Source organism: Berghia stephanieae, chromosome 4, assembly GCF_034508935.2.
Source record: "Berghia stephanieae isolate SIO BIC M18660-M18661 chromosome 4, UCSD_Bste_1.3, whole genome shotgun sequence".
In the NCBI taxonomy this organism is placed as follows: Eukaryota; Metazoa; Mollusca; class Gastropoda; order Nudibranchia; family Aeolidiidae; genus Berghia; species Berghia stephanieae.
In genome coordinates this window covers 12,813,985-12,830,713 of record NC_088363.1, presented here as the reverse complement: position 1 = coordinate 12,830,713, position 16,729 = coordinate 12,813,985, and the positions used below count along the sequence as shown (strand labels likewise).

The window sequence follows — 16,729 nt, the reverse complement described above, 5'->3', positions numbered from 1 at the left end:
ACGTTGCTATGGTAAACAATGGGCCGGATGAAAATGGGAGTTTGGGCAGAGGTGTAAATGTGTCAATGTGTGAAGGAATCAGTGGTAGAGTGGTCAAACAGGGTGCATTGGGGTGACATCATGAAATCTCAAAGTAATAATTCACAACTGGAAAGGAAATGAAAGCTTCAATTCAATTCAATTCAATCACAGAAGACAGATGATGTGTACGTTTCGTGTTTCCCCTTTATCAACCAAACACTAAAGAACAGCTTATCTCACCGTGTATATTCATCATGTCTTGTTGATAAAGGAGAAACCCGAAACATCTACAAAATCTGTCTTCTTTGATGAAATGAAGCTTCCATTTCATTTTCTTTTGTTATTTATTGGTTTGTATATTATAAAAATAATAATGGATGGAACGGAACCATTCTAATAATAACAACATGCCATAGAATCAATTGATACTTATATGGTACTTATAATCTAGTCATGATGATACATGATTCAAAACATGACATTGTGAATGACATGAGAAAGTGTCTATAGGGCCAATGTCTGAAGGTATAGTAGGAGGTAAAAGGGGCACAAAACACTAGATAGATATACAGAGAGAGAGAGAGAGAGAGAGAGAGAGATGAGAGAAAGAGAGAGAGAGAGTGACAGAGAGAGAGAGAGAGAGAGAGAGAGGAGAGAGAGAGAGGAGGAGAGAGAGAGGAGAGAGGAGAGAGAGAGAGAGAGGGAGAGAGAGAGAGAGAGAGAGTGACAGAGAGAGAGAGACAGAGAGAGAGAGACAGAGAGAGAGAGAGAGAGAGAGAGAGACTGAGACAGAGAGAGAGAGAGAGAGAGAGATCAAATGTCAGATAGCATTACATAATATGGACCAAAAGAAAGAGATATCATCGTTGACAAATACATGATCTGGTTCTATAACAACATGAATATTATATACCAATCTACATAAACAATACCAATCTCAGACCCTAGTAACTATAAGTCATTGACACATTCCTACTCGTTGATCTCCCTTCAGATCACTTTGTTTCATTGACAGCTCCAGGTGGGTGATAGCGACTTGGATACTTTCACAACTTGTTGATTCTATCCTATTTGATGTCCGATGCAAACTCCCAAACCATGAGACAGCCCATTTGTAGTATATATGAACCATCATCTCAAGTTAGATTTGTGTTGAAGGTGGGGGAGGGCTTCATATGCAAAGGGAACAATATGATCAATCCCAGGGTGCTGTCAGTCGAGTCCCTGTCCACCCAGCATTGAATGGATAGTTGAGTCTGTTAGATTTGGCGGAAAGTACTTTGCGATAGACTAGCATCCTATCCAAAGGATATCCAGCAATTGCTATTGTCCGTTTCATGCTATAGAAACCGGGATAAACTCCGGCTCCATGGGCCTAATGGCTTTGATGGAGGAAACTAACGAGATGTTGAAAAGTGAATTTAACTTTAGTTTTTGACCATTAAAAAAATCATATTAGTTGTTAAAATATATGTATTGCAGGAAAAATGGAGAATGCCAGGAAACCTTGTGATAGACAAAATAGAAACCCCTCTTTACAATGAAACTGTTAAGATTTGATTCCTATTTTAAAATGTACAATCTAAGAGGCAAAGCATAAATCTTACATAAGTGAAAAAAAGCATATAAATATAAATATAATTGTTTAAGGGATACGATTGGCAGTCCTGTGTAGCAATAATGTTGTTGGGAAATCAAAAATGAATCATCATCATCATCATCATCGTCATCGTCCCTGCCATAACCAGCATGCAATGACATCGCATCATCAACAGTGAAGGTGAAGAATCGTACAATTTTTCTTCACCACAAATAACCAAGCTCAGGTTTGAACTAGCGGCAATCCGGTGAAATCATGCAGTGGCAGTGGCAGCAGCAGCAGCAGATAGAACGACCGATCATCATCATCATCATCATCATCATCATCGTCCTCATTCCTTCAATCACCATCACAATCAAATTGTATGTGTGTATTTGCATGCGTATATATATGTCTGTCTGTGAATGTGTGAGTGTGCAGAGAGAAGTACACACTCCAACCGTCTCCCCTCACCTCCACTTTTTGAAAATACTGAAAGATATTTATTTTACAAGCCAAGGGTGTCAAGTTTTATAAGTTTGTGATGAAATCGAAATGTTTTCTGGCTGGCAAGTCCTGAGTCTCATTCTCATCAATAGAATTCTCTTACCTTCACGACGCTCCCACCTCAGTCTCCCCTTTTGTATTGACATTATAATAAAAACAAAAAGGTTGAAAGTCAAATTAAGAGAAAATCCTACCAAAAATTGACAATAAATCAATAAACGACGGATGAATTTAAGTCTAAGAGTTCTCAGTACTAGGATTGTTTATCTGATGTAAAATTCTGCCTTTGTGATAAGTGACAATTTCAATATTAGGATAAATTATCAAAATCTCTATAAAATGGGAAAGTCAAAACAATAAGCATTAGGCTTGGAACAAGAAATAGGAAGTTTTGAGGCAAATTAAAAGTTACCATGATTAAAACACCGACAAAATCAAAACAGAAATACAACAATTACAAAAGTAAATAAATAAATAAAACTAAGTAAAACGAAAGCCAAAATCATAACAGATGAAAAGCAAAATCCATGAATTTCCTTTGTATAAGATGTCAGTTACCCCCTGGAACCATCTTCTTGTCATGCTATGGACTAGATGATTTGTCTACAGGATAGGATTCCTCTATTGTGTGAAATCCGTTTAGATGATGTTAGTTTTTCCTCTTGGAAATGATAAGCTCAGGCCTTCGATTGGGTTACGTGTTAGTAGATGAGAGTGTCATTGATGTGAATGACCTGAATCTTGAGTGGGACTCCTGGACAACCTGAACACTGCTGTTCCTCCACATCACCTTAATCTTTCCCAGTGACATCCTGGAGACAAAAGTCCCAATAAATCAAGACGACAGACAAAGCCAATTCAGTTCTGACAGAGTCCAGAAAGCAATAAAGTCATTGGACGTGTCCGGATTGATGAATTAGAATGTCTATAGACAGCTGTCCTACTGTGACCAATTTTGCTTTCCAAGAGTTGTATTTTTGGTCTTGCGTGGTATGTCCATTTATATTTTGTTCCTCTAAGTTACCATTTCATGGTTGAATTTTAAATACGCTCAGAAATATATAAAGGCTCCATCTGTTTTTCCAGTATAGATGATAACTATCCTGTCTCCTCTGATCCCCCTATAAGTCATACAGGCTTCCATTCTGACAGATCCAGGTGTGTAGATGATACGCTGTCTTGGCTAGACTCTTCGTGCTCCAACAACATTCACACAATAAGATATTCAAAGTGCAAAAACAATAATGAAGCAAAGAGAAAATTTAATCCAACAAAAAGGAATAATAATCACAACAAGGAGGTATAAAATAATGACTCTTACCCCCCTCCTCCCCTTTTCTCAAATAAAACAAAATCAAGAAAAACAAACACAAAACAAAAGCCCATATGAAAACGTCCCACAAGGTTTACAAATAAAAACCGACCAGTCACCTGTAGTAACAAAATATTAAAAAGCTATAAATATAGAATAAAAGAGAGCACAAACCAACGAACTTGAAGAAACATTGTACAATGTATGGAAGCCTGTGTCAGGAAACATTGTACAATGTATGGAAGCCTGTGTCAGGAAACATTGTACAATGTATGGAAGCCTGTGTCAGGAAACATTGTACAATGTATGGAAGCCTGTGTCAGGAAACATTGTACAATGTATGGAAGCCTGTGTCAGGAAACATTGTACAATGTATGGAAGCCTGTGTCAGGAAACATTGTACAATGTATGGAAGCCTGTGTCAGGAAACATTGTACAATGTATGGAAGCCTGTGTCAGGAAACATTGTACAATGTATGGAAGCCTGTGTCAGGAAACATTGTACAATGTATGGAAGCCTGTGTCAGGAAACATTGTACAATGTATGGAAGCCTGTGTCAGGAAACATTGTACAATGTATGGAAGCCTGTGTCAGGAAACATTGTACAATGTATGGAAGCCTGTGTCAGGAAACATTGTACAATGTATGGAAGCCTGTGTCAGGAAACATTGTACAATGTATGGAAGCCTGTGTCAGGAAACATTGTACAATGTATGGAAGCCTGTGTCAGGAAACATTGTACAATGTATGGAAGCCTGTGTCAGGAAACATTGTACAATGTATGGAAGCCTGTGTCAGGAAACAATTGTACAATGTATGGGAAGCCTGTGTCAGGAAACATTGTACAATGTATGGAAGCCTGTGTCAGGAAACATTGTACAATGTATGGAAGCCTGTGTCAGGAAACATTGTACAATGTATGGAAGCCTGTGTCAGGAAACATTGTACAATGTATGGAAGCCTGTGTCAGGAAACATTGTACAATGTATGGAAGCCTGTGTCAGGAAACATTTCAACACAAAAAGACGTTTAGCTTTAATCACGACAAATGACCTCCCCCACCCCCCTAATTAATAAAAATGATAATAGAGTTTTTTGGGGTTTTTTTTTTTAATAATTAAATCCACTAATGTTTTTGTGTTGAAATGCAATGAAAACGACCTTTTATCACAATCTCAAACATACCCATGCCACAATGTCACTTGTGCAATACAGAACATGAAAAGCGCAATATATCCCCCCAAAAACAAAAAAACATAAGGATTTCTAATTTTTAAAGAAAATTGTTATATCAAAACAAACAAACAGAAAATCATAATCAAGGTTTTAAAAAAATGATCAGTAACAATGATAACAAAAGTCAATTTGAATAAAGAAAATAACTGGTGAACCATGGAAATGTGACAACTTCTATCATCGTCTGCACCAGAACTTCTTTCCACTTCGTGAACTCCCATCTAACAACAACACCAATTCAAAGCCTGTAGTGTACAAACATCCCTCCTTTTCGGTAAGATATTACTGTGGTCTACAGCATGCATGGTGAACAGACTCACAAAATCGTTCATTTCATTTCCAACAGTCTTCGTGTGATTTCACTATTTGACTAACACTGACTGACGATATAGCAAAGCAAAGCTCTACAAAGAAAAATAAAAAACATAATATAAGGAAAAGTGAGAAGACAAAACAAAACAGAACTGGCACGGACTGTAAATGAAGGCAAATATGACTTCTAAAAATAAACATAGTTTTGTAATTTTTTCACATTCTATATGGTTTAATTTGGCATTATTTTAAACATTCTATATGGTTTAATTTGGCATTATTTTAAACATTCTATATGGTTTAATTTGGCATTATTTTAAACATTCTATATGGTTTAATTTGGCATTATTTTAAAGTTCAAAACAGTTGGACTAAAATTTCATATAGGATCAAAGTCAAGAGGATTGTCTTGTAAAAACAGTCGATACATATTATCATTTTTTTTATTGCAAAGTTATTTCTCTTGGCTCGACGTCAATTTTTAAACAATAGATTTTGCTTTAAATTTAATACCAATTTCAACTCCTTTGAAAGGAAATGTGTATATTATTGCTTTAATACCAATTTCAACTACTTTGAAAGGACATGTGTATATTATTCTATCAAAATTTAACATTTTTTGTCGTTGAGGCCATTTTCCCTTCATTGACAGTCCACATAGCATAGCAGATAACAGTGACACCATAACAGGTTGAAGGGTCGACAAGAAACATCAACAGGCCATCAAATAACCCAATGAAAAATAAGCACATAACAATAGTATAAACAATAAACATTTAAAACTAAATACATGATTTGAAAGAGAAGAGGGCAGGCAGGTTGATTTCTGGTAATGTCTTCATTCTTATCCTGGTTCTACTTTATGGCCACTAGTAAAGATAAAATAGTTTTTGAATTATCACCTAGAAGGCTGATCAAGACTTTATTCCACAATGAATATTTCCCTTACTGCCTAATATGTTTCATCTGTCAAAGGTCCACAGGTTTTAAGAGAAACATTTGGTTCTTCCGTTGGGTTTTATCATTGAAAACTTTTGGAATTAAATCAGATGAAGTACCTTTTTTTTCCATACTATTTTATCAACTTGTAAAATTTAGAAAAAAATGAGACATTTCTGATTGTCGCTGGAATGGTTTTATTTCCCTTTAATCTCATCACTATTTGAAATCAATTGTACAGTGGAGACCGTGTAAGATAAACTTGTGACTAGAAATAAAGTTCATTGTAAGGAGGGTTGACTTATCCCTTTTAAAGGGAGACAACCTTTCCATTCAAAATGAGTGGTAGGTAAAAGTAAAAGTCCAGTGGTTTTATTGTTTGTTTGGCCATTGGGTGGGTGGTGGGAATAGCTGGCGCATGAAGGTGGAGGAAAAAAGACTACCATGGCAGAGAACAGTTTATTTCAATTCATGACCGAATCCAGACTTTGATTATTTGGCTTTTCTATAAAGAGGAAAAAATGGAATTGGGTGAAAAGTGTATTTCAAACAAGATTTTATCTGAAGCCAGTTTGTCTTATCCAGACTCCACTGTACTTTATTTCATGAGGCCAAAATATATTTTCGAACCCACGTGACACGTTGTTTTCCCCCTGAGTCAAAAGAAATACCGTAAGTGGGATTGGCTCACCATTATGTGGGAAGTGAAAAGGTGTTTGTTGAATGAATTCAGTGTGCTGGTACAGTTGAATTATCACTGGTATGTGTTGTTCTACATCAACATTCAAGCTGGGACAATGTGTTGGATTGTATTGGTGCGTGGGGTTATTTTGGTTAGTTAAATTGTTATCAACACAACAACATAGATGGTGACATCTCATCAAGGAGAACAAAAAAGAGTTGAAGCTTACATCACTGGGGTCTTCCAATAAAAGTTACTCTTATTCTTCTTATTATTATTATTATGACTATTATGATTATTAAGATGGTGATCATTATTATCATTATTATTAATATGAAGAAGATTGAAATCATTTTCATTGTACCCGTCCCTTCACCTGTCCCTATTCTATTGAATTGATACCTGGCAGATGACCGAGAGAAAAAAATAAATATCTCAAATTATCGTTACTTTGACCTGATATTTAAATATATTTGGAAATACGGCCTCAAAAATAAGAATTGATTCTTAGATACATTTTAAAATGTTGAACACAAAAAAAAAAAAAAGAATTAATCTAAAATCTAAAATTAATATATATATATATTTTTTTTTCCCCCTTTTACTACAAGATAATTGATGTAAATTGAGGCTATTTGAGAACTGGAATCCACACCAGAGAAAGAGTTTTGGATATCATAGATATAATAGATGCCTTGATGTAAGTCTACCTCATGGCTATAAACAGTAAGAGCGATATAAGCATAAAGAGTGTAGCCAAACTCCCCGTATTGGAAAAGACAGAGAGACTACATGGTGGGGTAAGTGTTGAATGGAGTGGAAATCGACGACGCTTAACCACACACAGTGTCTAAGGTGAAACAAACCAAAACGGTCTTAATAATTTCCTCTTTACAAAAGAAAAAGAAACCAAAAACGGTCTTAATAATTCCCTCTTTACACCAGAAAAACAAACCAAATGGTCTTAATAATTCCCTCTTTACACCAGAAACAAAAACAAAAATGGTCTTAATAATTTCCTCTTTTACACCAGAAAAACAAACCAAACGGTCTTAATAATTCCCTCTTTACACCAGAAAAACAAACCAAACGGTCTTAATAATTCCCTCTTTACACCAGAAACAAAAACAAAAACGGTCTTAATAATTCCCTCTTTACACCAGAAAAACAAACCAAACGGTCTTAATAATTCCCTCTTTACACCAGAAACAAAAACAAAAACGGTCTTAATAATTCCCTCTTTACACCAGAAAAACAAACCAAACGGTCTTAATAATTCCCTCTTTACACCAGAAAAACAAACCAAACGGTCTTAATAATTCCCTCTTTACACCAGAAAAACAAACCAAACGGTCTTAATAATTCCCTCTTTACACCAGAAACAAAAACAAAAACGGTCTTAATAATTCCCTCTTTACACCAGAAAAACAAACCAAACGGTCTTAATAATTCCCTCTTTACACCAGAAACAAAAACAAAAACGGTCTTAATAATTCCCTCTTTACACCAGAAAAACAAACCAAACGGTCTTAATAATTCCCTCTTTACACCAGAAACAAAAACAAAAACGGTCTTAATAATTCCCTCTTTACACCAGAAAAACAAACCAAACGGTCTTAATAATTCCCTCTTTACACCAGAAACAAAAACAAAAACGGTCTTAATAATTCCCTCTTTACACCAGAAAAACAAACCAAACGGTCTTAATAATTCCCTCTTTACACCAGAAACAAAAACAAAAACGGTCTTAATAATTCCCTCTTTACACCAGAAAAACAAACCAAACGGTCTTAATAATTCCCTCTTTACACCAGAAACAAAAACAAAAACGGTCTTAATAATTCCCTCTTTACACCAGAAAAACAAACCAAACGGTCTTAATAATTCCCTCTTTACACCAGAAACAAAAACAAAAACGGTCTTAATAATTCCCTCTTTACACCAGAAAAACAAACCAAACGGTCTTAATAATTCCCTCTTTACACCAGAAACAAAAACAAAAACGGTCTTAATAATTCCCTCTTTACACCAGAAAAACAAACCAAACGGTCTTAATAATTCCCTCTTTACACCAGAAAAAAAACCAAACGGTCTTAATAATTCCCTCTTTACACCAGAAAAACAAACCAAACGGTCTTAATAATTCCCTCTTTACACCAGAAAAACAAACCAAACGGTCTTAATAATTCCCTCTTTACACCAGAAAAAAAACAAAAACGGTCTTAATAATTCCCTCTTTACACCAGAAAAACAAACCAAACGGTCTTAATAATTCCCTCTTTACACCAGAAACAAAAACAAAAACGGTCTTAATAATTCCCTCTTTACACCAGAAAAACAAACCAAACGGTCTTAATAATTCCCTCTTTACACCAGAAAAAAAACAAAAACGGTCTTAATAATTCCCTCTTTACACCAGAAAAACAAACCAAACGGTCTTAATAATTCCCTCTTTACACCAGAAACAAAAACAAAAACGGTCTTAATAATTCCCTCTTTACACCAGAAAAACAAACCAAACGGTCTTAATAATTCCCTCTTTACACCAGAAACAAAAACAAAAACGGTCTTAATAATTCCCTCTTTACACCAGAAAAACAAACCAAACGGTCTTAATAATTCCCTCTTTACACCAGAAACAAAAACAAAAACGGTCTTAATAATTCCCTCTTTACACCAGAAAAACAAACCAAACGGTCTTAATAATTCCCTCTTTACACCAGAAAACAAAACCAAACGGTCTTAATAATTCCCTCTTTACACCAGAAACAAAAACAAAAACGGTCTTAATAATTCCCTCTTTACACCAGAAAAACAAACCAAACGGTCTTAATAATTCCCTCTTTACACCAGAAACAAAAACAAAAACGGTCTTAATAATTCCCTCTTTACACCAGAAAAACAAACCAAACGGTCTTAATAATTCCCTCTTTACACCAGAAACAAAAACAAAAACGGTCTTAATAATTCCCTCTTTACACCAGAAAAACAAACCAAACGGTCTTAATAATTCCCTCTTTACACCAGAAACAAAAACAAAAACGGTCTTAATAATTCCCTCTTTACACCAGAAAAACAAACCAAACGGTCTTAATAATTCCCTCTTTACACCAGAAAAACAAACCAAACGGTCTTAATAATTCCCTCTTTACACCAGAAACAAAAACAAAAACGGTCTTAATAATTCCCTCTTTACACCAGAAAACAAACCAAACGGTCTTAATAATTCCCTCTTTACACCAGAAACAAAAACAAAAACGGTCTTAATAATTCCCTCTTTACACCAGAAAAACAAACCAAACGGTCTTAATAATTCCCTCTTTACACCAGAAACAAAAACAAAAACGGTCTTAATAATTCCCTCTTTACACCAGAAAAACAAACCAAATGGTCTTAATAATTCCCTCTTTACACCAGAAACAAAAACAAAAATGGTCTTAATAATTCCCTCTTTACACCAGAAACAAAAACAAAAATGGTCTTAATAATTTCCTCTTTTACACCAGAAAAAAACCAAAACCGGTTTTTTATAAATAAACATTGAGAAAAAGCATTTTGATATAAAAATGTTGGAACCCGAATTGAGAAAATCTTCAAATATTTCATAGTACAGGGATCACAACACATTGTCCTTGATTTCCATTTCAGAACAATCAATAGAAATGAGTCTGTTAAAATTAATTTTTCTCTTTCTCATAATATGTTATGTCAATTAAGATCTTTTTGCTTTTAATATTAAAAGCTTTGGGTGCTTTTGACTATTACCAGTGAAAATATCAACATTTTATATTTAAAAAAAAAACATCTAATTATAGCAATGACTTTCATTACGAATTAAAAAAAAAAGATTTAAGGGTTTTTTAAAAAATGTATGGCCTTCTACTTGTAATTGTGACCTGAACACTGGGTTGGTAAGCGTTTGGTTAGTGGAGGACAGAGCCAGACTAATAGACAAAGAGATAGATGTATGGGGGGGAGTTGGGTAGAGCAGCATTGGAAATCCTAATGATGGCAATGTCTGTTATTTGGAGGGGTTGATGACTAATTACCTATCTAGAGCAAACTCCATCAAATCTTCATAACTGACGGTGGAGGAATGTTTGTAGCTGGCCAGCATGGTAGGTGAAAGGTCAACCTCACCACTGTATTCACTGGCCAAAGCTAACAATGATGACGAGGATGATGATGATGGTGATGCTTTTGATGCTGCTGCTGCTGCTGTTGTTGATGCTGATGATGATGATGTTGTTGCTGAGCTTCTGGTAGGTACAGACGGTGGAGGAGGTGAGCTCAAAGCTCTTTGTTGATGTTGATTTCCGTTGCTCAAATCTGATTTTTTGCTGTCGTGGAATTGAAACCTGACAGGAGGTGGCGGGGAACGAGATGGGCTCCTTCTTCCTCTGGTCATCGTGTTCACCAAACACTCGTCGTCAGAGCTTGTTGAGATGTTCAAGTTGAAATGACAGAGGTTGTTGGGAGAGGGGAGGGGTGCGTGGGTGGGGGAGGAGGAAGCAGAGGAGAGAAGGAGGTAGGATGACTCATTGGTTGGGGACTCTGGGGTAGAAATTGGAGGGAATGAGGTGGTTGGGAGAGGAGCTCTAGCAGGGATGGGGGATCTTGGGGGAAGGGCTGGCTGTGGTGTGGATATGGACAAATGAGGTGGAGATTTATGGATATTATCCGTGCTATTGTTTTGGACATTTTTATTTGTATTATTAGAAATATTATTATTATGACTGTTGGACATGGGAGAAGGCGGTTTGAGGACTAGGATATTCCTAGATGTTCTGGGAGAGATAGGAGGTGGAATGTCATCATGGGTTACCTGATGACTGTTTGGGTGACATGAGAGTGGTGGGTGAGATGCTCTTGTTGCTTGGGGTATATTCTGAGAATGGACTGAAGAAGATTGTGTGGATGGAAGATGTAAGAGTCTGTTGTCTGTGGTTTTAGACTGAGGATTTGTGGAGGTTGGATGTGAGGATTTAGAGGTAGACGAAGAGGAGGGTGAGGAGGTGATTGGACGAAAAGGACTTTGAGAGTAAGGGTGGGGTACAGAAGGGGCCTCGGAAAAGAAAGCGTCATCGTCTCCCATTTCTAAATTGTCCAGGTCAGGGTATCTGAACACTGTACTGGCTGGGTGGAGGTGGCTGGTGGTTCTTAATGGAGATACAAGAGGATGAGTAGATGGAACCGGGGTTGTTGATGGGTGATGCTGAGTTTGAGGATGATGATGATGATGATGATGAGGAGGATGATGGTGATGATGAGATGATGATGATGATGATGTTGCAGGAGTGTGAGGGAAATGATGATTATGAGGACTTGTCATGCTCGAGGATCTTCTTCTGTTAGAGGATGATGGAATGTTTTGAATTCGAGGGGATAGAGGGGGAGGTTGGCCAGGCAGAGACGAGAGTTTGGTGGTGGTGATGTCATGTGAGACACTGCGTGACAAGATGTGATTTTTCTGACTATTGGTGCTGTTCGGAGGGAGACCCAGTTTCTCTCTGTAAGAAGGTGTAGGGGGAGCAGGGGGTAAATCTGCTGGAGGACTTTGAGTGTCTATTAGACTTGGATATCGGGACAGAAATGGGACCTGACAACTCGTGCTCCTGTTCAGGGGGATTTTGGCATTGGTTGTGGAACGGCCTTGTACAGAGGGCGACTGTTGAGACGAGCTGGATGGGAAAGACGAGGACCATGAGAGAGGTATGTGGGTCGGTTCCTCTTTGTAGTCCGATGTAGACGGCAAATTGACAACAAGAGAAGGAACTTGATAATGAGAAGGGGGCGACTCGAGAAGCATGTGAGTCGGTTCAGAGTCCACGTCTGAGATAAAATGAGAGAGATCAGAGGTAGGAGGGAGATCAAAAGACCTGGATGACTGAAAGGATCGGCCATGGGATGATGGGATAGCATTAGGACTGTTGATATGACGACGTTGGTGAGGGTTATGAGAATCTATAGAATGGGAGTGATGAATGAAATGACGCTGAGATGATGAAGAAGAGAAGGGTGAGGAAGAAAGAACAGATCGGGATGAGACAGGCTGTCGCTCAGGTAAAGCGATTGGATTGGTTTTAGATTTGTTCCCTATTGGAGTAGGGGAAACAGGGCCTAGTTGTTGAGTATTATGGCTTGAGGGATGTGGATGCACGACAAGGGGCAATTTTCTATCTCTAGATTTGGAAGACAGTGGGATGGGTCGGGCAGTGGGTTGGGGAATTCTTGGAGGGAGGGGAGGAGTTGGAGTTGGCTTCATGTCTGGCTCTTCCAGACTGTTGCTTCTCCTCAGCTCTCTGGTACGCTGACGATGCTGGGGAATGTTGGTTGAATTGGAGCTCGACTTGTCAGGGTTCTCTGTCAAGGACTGAGTCCTTCTAGGAGGAAGACGAGGGGGTACAGAAGAAGCATCTACTAATTTCATTCTGGCTGGGAGGTTCGGTCGTTGGGGAATGACTGGGGGAGGTGATTGCAGATCAGTAGACGGTTGAATTGCTTCATCACCTGAAGCCTTTGTATTCGTGATATTAGCAGGATTGGATGACATTGCTAATGGTGATGAATTACTCAAGGCGTAGTTAGTCGATGTAGTTTGGCATCCAGAGGTTTTTTCATCGTTTTGTTCATTGTTGTTACCTTCTGATGTGGTTGGAATGCTTCTGGTGAGATCGATTTTGTGACCCTGTTGTGTAAATTTCCTTATTTCATCCTCGGACGTCCTTCTTCCTGCCACAGCGCTGGCAACTTTAGACAAGTCCCCTTCCATCAGGGTGGATGTCAACTTGTCCAGCTCCAGCATCAATTCTGCAGCAGCATCACTGGTGGTTGTTGCCGTGGTGGCAATGGTGGTGGTTGAGGTGGTGACGGTGTTGGTGACGGTGGCAATGTTATCCGAACATGCTGCTGGATTTGATGGAAGTGACGATGCAGTTGTTAAAGGTTGGCTGCGTTGTAGCTGGTTGTTGTTGTTGTTGTTGATGACATTGCTGTTGTTGTAGGGATTGGAGATATCCTCATATTCTTTGGTATTTACAGCTGTCGTTTGTGGCTGTATTGTAGCATAGATGATACAATCCTGGGACGAAGATGACATGGGTGCTGCTTCAAGTCTGGAAAGAGGGCTAGAGAAATTAAGAGCAGGCACACGAAGGGCCTTGGAGGCCCCCCGGGTGCCTTGGTTACCGTGGTTACCTGCAGAGCCTCGACCGGTGCGAATGGGGATGGCTCCTCCACGAAGCATGCGTAGCGGGTTTGTGTCTACCTCATCGGAGCCCTCCCCTCCTCCACCATCTTCCAGATCAACACTAGGGGTTCTTCCTGGGATGCCCTGCGGCTCCCTGGCATTGGGTCGGGGCCGGGGTGCTGCAGTCGTTGTAGAACTTCCGTCCCCTTCACCAGTCAGAGCTCTCTGGTGATCTAAGTGACGGTTAAGACGTTTTTCTCGAAGTCGACTCATTATTTCTTGAGGCGATGGTTCGCTAAGGTCCTCTTCGAACAGCGAAGAGGACTGCAATTGTTTTTTACTGAAAGAGTCCTGACGTTCATTTGAGCCTGAACCGAAAGAAGAATTGGCACGGGGGTCAGGCCGACTACCGTCAGATGAATATTCACTGTGTTCCCAATCGGCCCGTTCTGACTCAGCATTTTCTGAAGTTGCGTCAGAACGATCCAGGGAGGATCTTTGCGAAGAGCGAGCGGAGGATCTATCGAAAGTGGATGAAGTCTTTTCTGACAATTCATCTCTGTCCCGTATACTAGCGCTATCGTCAACACGAACAATTTCAATTGTCTTTTTAAAATCTTCCCTTTCTTTTTCTTTGCTGGTTGAAGAGCTGTCCTTTCTGGATATTGGGATGTGAGTCTTGTGTTCAATTTCTGGAGGTGAATCGGGGACAGTTTGTCTAATCGTGGGCTCCACTCTTTGAATCTCGGGTCTGGGTTTGGGGATAGGGATGTCTGATTTCTTACTTTCTGGTTTGGGGGGTCTTGGGGCAGGGACAGGGGAAGATGCGTTATTGGGAGTTGTCGTAGTGGGGTGGGTAATGGCTACAGGTTTGTTTTGAGGGAGGGGGGCTGATATCAAAGGTCTGGACGGGGGTTGAGGGGGTGGTTGGGTTGGATGTACACTGATGTTGCCCGTGTTGTTTGTAAGGTGCTGTGATGATATGTTACTACTGTGAGGGGGAACTCTAGGAGGTGTGCCATTACTCCGTCGATGAACTGGTTCAGGGTGGAACACAGAGTCTTCTTGGTCCTTGGACAGCATGATATGTTGTTGTTGACTGCTGTGATCCATGTTGGAGCTTTCGGGATAATACATTTGGTCTTTGTTGAGCCGGTTATTTGAGGAACCTTCTCCTTTGACGACTAACACATTGTAGGCCTGTTGTGCCTCAGGAGTCAGCTCATCTGCAATATCACCTTTGCTTTCAAGCTCGTCGGAAAATGTTCTTTTTCTCTCAGACTTTGGACTGGTCGATTTGCGTAATGAATTTCTGAGTTTAGAAACAATTCCAGGGGAATCGTCGTGAAAGAAATTGGACTTGTCGTTATTGGCGGTGGGGCTGTGACACTCCCCGGGACTTTTCAAGGCTGTAAGCTCTCGGGCATTGGCAAGGGCAGCTTCCATGATGCGTTCATCTGACGTGGACATGGGTTTCACTTTCGCTTGTTTCTTTTCCTTTGGTGCAAGCGGGTCCTACAGAAAACAAAGACAAAAATGGAAACGTGTGGTCTCGTATGTCCCCTAATGAATAAATAGCTTTGTAAAACATAAAGTCTGATAAAACTCCCCATCAATTTATGAAGACCTCTAATGAATTGGTAAACTAAATGGTGAATTAAACAACAGCCTATCCACTTCACAGTGAAATGAGAGGAAACATCAGAGGCAAATGATGGTAAAATCAAATAATATGAAATTCAATTCATAATTTTAAATGCTAATCAATTGCCACAGGGCCCTTCCATGTGTTGTGACAAATTCAAACAATGCATGGCTGGCTTAGTACAGTGTAGATATGACCAATGGGATACTGGATATCAAAAGGACTGTGCTTCATTTTTCATTAGGAAGGTCTTCCCAACAGCTGATCTGTTTACAGTAAATGGATGGATGAGATTTCTTTAGCTCTGATTGAAGTCAAAACAATGTGCTAAGAAGCCAGACATCCTGACGCTTGATGCCCTCATGGCACAGCCTCACACACAGGAAATCAATACACAATTAGTCAACATGTAGACCCTGGGTCAATTCTGATCTCCTCATTACTCATTTTATAGTGACATGTCACCATGGTTAAGCACCAAATTGGTTTCTCTTACATTTTAGACAGAACAAATAGAATTATTTCATTCTTTTTGATGAGACAAAAAATGATTTCTCAAAATCAAAATACACTTGGTAAAGAAGGTTGGAAATTCAAATAACTTATTGAAAAGACAGACGAGATCTGACCTGGTTTTGGCACAGGCTCTTAACTCTTTCAGCACTATTGGCCACACTGTGCCGCCAGAGCAGAATCTGACTACTGGCAAATGGCCACACAGTGCGGCCGGTCTTGAAATGCAAAAACATTAATGTAATCCAATCTGCTTTCTACAAAAGTACTATAAATTGAACCAATGGTATCATTTCTTTCATCAGAACATTCAATTGAGATTATGCGCCAAATTCGAATGTCGCTTTGTCTTAGCTTGTCATTCTCATGCTGCCTCAATCAGATGTCAGCCATTTTGTGACGGAAATGCGAATATAGCCTCAGCGCTGAAAGAGTTAAATAATCATGCTTGTCCTCTTTTGATATCAATTGCCAATTGTTAAATCCAGAAATATTCACTCAAGTTTATTTTAGGAAAGGCATTTCATTCAAGAAATGAAAAAGGTGATTTGAGCATTGAGCATGTTTGTATCCTGTATTTGTGCGTTATAATGTCAATCTATAATTATAATTATTACCATTGAAATTATCATTATTAATAATTATGATAAAACCCGTGGCTTAGATTGGCTACATACATTCCTAGGTGGCTGTGAGGGCAATGGTGGTACACCAGACTTGACAGAGCCTCTGGGTACTGGTGTTGGGGCTGCCTCTTTGCCCACTTCTGAATAGGAGTTCTCATCACTAGGGG

The 16,729-nt window shown here is 38.9% G+C and overlaps 1 protein-coding gene across 1 annotated transcript in view; it reads right to left on the bottom strand.

The window, feature by feature from the left end:
- The window catches only part of LOC144970043 (uncharacterized), a gene marked incomplete in the record, with an annotated part of 150,687 nt that overhangs the window by 12,830 nt on the left and 121,128 nt on the right, over nucleotides 1–16,729 (bottom strand). Inside the window, 2 exon segments of the mRNA XM_078909239.1 lie at nucleotides 13,787–15,293; nucleotides 16,614–16,729. Coding sequence (XP_078765365.1) covers nucleotides 13,787–15,293; nucleotides 16,614–16,729 — 1,623 coding nt within the window.